Source organism: Microtus ochrogaster, assembly GCF_000317375.1.
Source record: "Microtus ochrogaster isolate Prairie Vole_2 chromosome 14 unlocalized genomic scaffold, MicOch1.0 chr14_random_3, whole genome shotgun sequence".
Lineage (NCBI taxonomy): Eukaryota > Metazoa > Chordata > Mammalia > Rodentia > Cricetidae > Microtus > Microtus ochrogaster.
Genome location: NW_004949098.1, coordinates 11632464 through 11635223, shown reverse-complemented (window position 1 = coordinate 11635223; position 2760 = coordinate 11632464). Strand labels below are relative to the sequence as shown.

Sequence of the window (2760 nt, the reverse complement as noted above, 5' to 3'; positions counted from 1 at the left end):
TGTAAGTTCGAGGCCAGTGTGGTCTACACAAACGAGCTCGGGACTACACAGCTACAAAGACAGACCCTGTCTCAAAACGACAAAACAGGCGTATGTGATGGGTAGTTAGCAAAGAGACACTTGTTCTGGGAATGGTCACTCCTCCCTTACAATGCCAAGGTTAGATTCACGCGTGTCCCTTTACCCCTGCGCTGTCCATCCTCCGCCCCCAACTCCTTGCCCTGCCCCTCCTCCCTCTGCTGCGCAAGTTCTTAGGGCTCAACCCTCTGCTCAGGATCGCTCCGCCCCGCCCCTCACCCCGCCCACACACTTATCCCCGCCCCTATGCCTGAGTCCCCGTCCGAGGGTTCTGGCCTTCACGACAGTGCGGGTGCTTTCCGGCCTGCCGCGCGAGTGTTGACGACGTGTCGAGGGGGCGGAGCCCAAGACAGTAGTGGGTTTCCACTTGCTCTCGATCGGCTGCAGAGGGCCGTCTGTCTCTGCAGTCATGGCTGTGCACCGTGACTCTGCACGGACCGCTACCTCCTCAGGTAGGCTGGCTGAGGGTTGGCGAGAGGGATGGTGACCTTAGTGATGAAGTGGCATATTGGGAGAGATGGTAGTCTTGTGTTGTGAGTCCGTGGGAGGATTCTGGAGGAGGGCCTGCCACCCAGAAGCTTGCGGTAGTCCGATCAATGGGAGAACCCAGTGGGGTGGATACCCTAGGCTGTGGGGACTTCGGTTTTCCTACGCACACATTTCCCCTACTTCTTGGTTGTAGATAAAGTGCAGAAAAACAAGGCTGCACGGACATCAGGGCTCAGCCAGGGCAGCCGCATGGAGAAACTTTTGGGGTTTGAATGGACAGATTTAACCAGCTGGCAGAGTGTCGTGACCCTGCTTAACCGACCAACGGACCCCGCAAACCTGGCTGTCTTTCGTTTTCTTTTTGGTAAGTCTATTTTCTGGTCCCGGACATTTTGGTTGGGCTTGAGAAAATGACATCCTATTTCTTTTTAAGATTTAGTGTGTGTGTGTGTTAGTTTGCCTTCTATTACTGTGATAAAAATACCATGACAAAAAGCATCGTGGAAGGAAGGGTTTGTTTCAGCTTACAGTTGTAGTTCATCATGAAGGGATGGATGTCAGGTCAGGAACCTGGAGCGCAGAACTGGAAAAGGGTCATGGAAGAACCACAGTGGCTGTTGGCTTGCTCCTCGTGGCTTGCTCCGCCTGCTTTCTTATACCACCTGAGATCACCTGTCCACACAGTAGGCGGGGCCCTCCCACATCAGTGTTCACAGGCCAGTCTGCTTCGAGGCATTTTCTCAGTTGAGGTTCCTCTAGATTGTTTTAAATGGAAAAAGATTTAGATAGTTTCTGTATGGATGTGTGAATGTATGCCAGGTATCTGGTTGCTTGTTGAAGCCAAAAGAGAGTGTTGGATTCCTTGGAACTGGAGTAAAAGGCAATTATACTGCCTGATATGGCTGCTGGGAATTGAGCTCTGGTCCTTTGGAAGACTAGCGCAGGCTCTTAACTGCTGAGCCATTCTCTCTAGTGCAATCACCTATTTCTTAGTTATTTCTTAGGTGTTCTTTTCCTTAGACCTGAAAGTATTGGAATAATGGAAGAATTCTTTGGAAGTTTAGAGTCGTAACCTGGCCTTGTCACCTCTAGTTAGGGTTTAGTGCTCAGAAATGCTTTGGTCTGTGCACATGTGCATGTAGACCGCAGGTCAACGTCAGGTGTCTTCCTTAATCATTTCTCCACCTTCTTTTTTTTTTTAAATTTATTTATTATGTATACAATATTCTGTCTGTGTATGCCTGCAGGCCAGAAGAGGGCACCAGACCCCATTACAGATGGCTGTGAGCCACAATGTGGTTGCTGGGAATTGAACTCAGGACCTTTGGAAGAGCAGGCAATGCTCCTAACCTCTGAGCCATCTCTCCAGCCCTCCACCTTATTTTTTAAGACAGGGTCTCTCCTGAGCCTGGAGCTCACCAATTGAGTTAGACTGGCTGGGCAGCAAGTCCCAGGAGCCGTCCTGTCTCCTGCCTCCACAGCACTGAGACTGATGGCTGCTGTGCCAGGCTTTCTGCATGAGTGCTAGTGATCTGAATTCAGGCTCTCATGCGTACAGCAAGACTGAGTAATCTCCCCAGTTCTCTTTGGTGTTTGAAATGGTCTTATTCCATAGATCAGACTTAACTGGCCTCTCGAGTGCTGCTCTTCCTGCTTCACCATCACACCTGACAAGGGACCCATTTTATTCATGTCAGGAAGCTGCTTAGGAATGAAGTATTTCAGAGAAACACCCTAGCAGCTCAGAGAGTTAGGATGTGCCGAGGCTCTACTCCTGTAAGTCCAGTAGCTTCCAACTGGAGGCCATTTTGCTTCCTTGAGACATTTTTAGTTAGAACTCTTGAAGAAGAGGAATAGGTAATGGTGGCTGGCATCTGTACTGGTACTAGGATGCACTAGATGTCTTGTAATGAACGGGTAATACCCCTACAGATAATTAACCAGACTGGCTAACGCAACTGCTTCTGGGATTGAGAAACTGCCTGATCTCAAACTGGCTTCCAGAGCCGAGTGTCCCTTATTTATCTTAGTGTGTTGACCAAATACCACTGCCTTCCTGGGTGTGTCAGTGTAATAAGGAGGCTGCTTGTTGGTTCCCGGCCGCTTAGCCCCACAATAATCACACAGAAACTGTATTAATTAAATCACTGCTTGGCCCATTAGCTCTAGCTTCTTATTGGCTAACTCTTACAT

General features: G+C 49.4%; 1 protein-coding gene across 2 annotated transcripts in view; it reads left to right on the top strand.

The window, feature by feature from the left end:
• The first annotated feature begins 420 nt into the window (after nucleotides 1-420).
• The window catches only part of Ggcx (gamma-glutamyl carboxylase), an 18428-nt gene continuing 16088 nt past the window's right edge, over nucleotides 421-2760 (top strand). For both annotated transcript variants that reach the window (XR_003378464.1, XM_005364733.2), the window contains exons 1-2: nucleotides 421-530; nucleotides 761-931. Coding sequence is in view for 1 of the 2 variants with exons in the window: in XM_005364733.2 (XP_005364790.1) it covers nucleotides 488-530; nucleotides 761-931 (214 nt within the window). In the remaining variant the exon portion in view is untranslated. The remainder of the gene's footprint in view (nucleotides 531-760; nucleotides 932-2760) is intronic.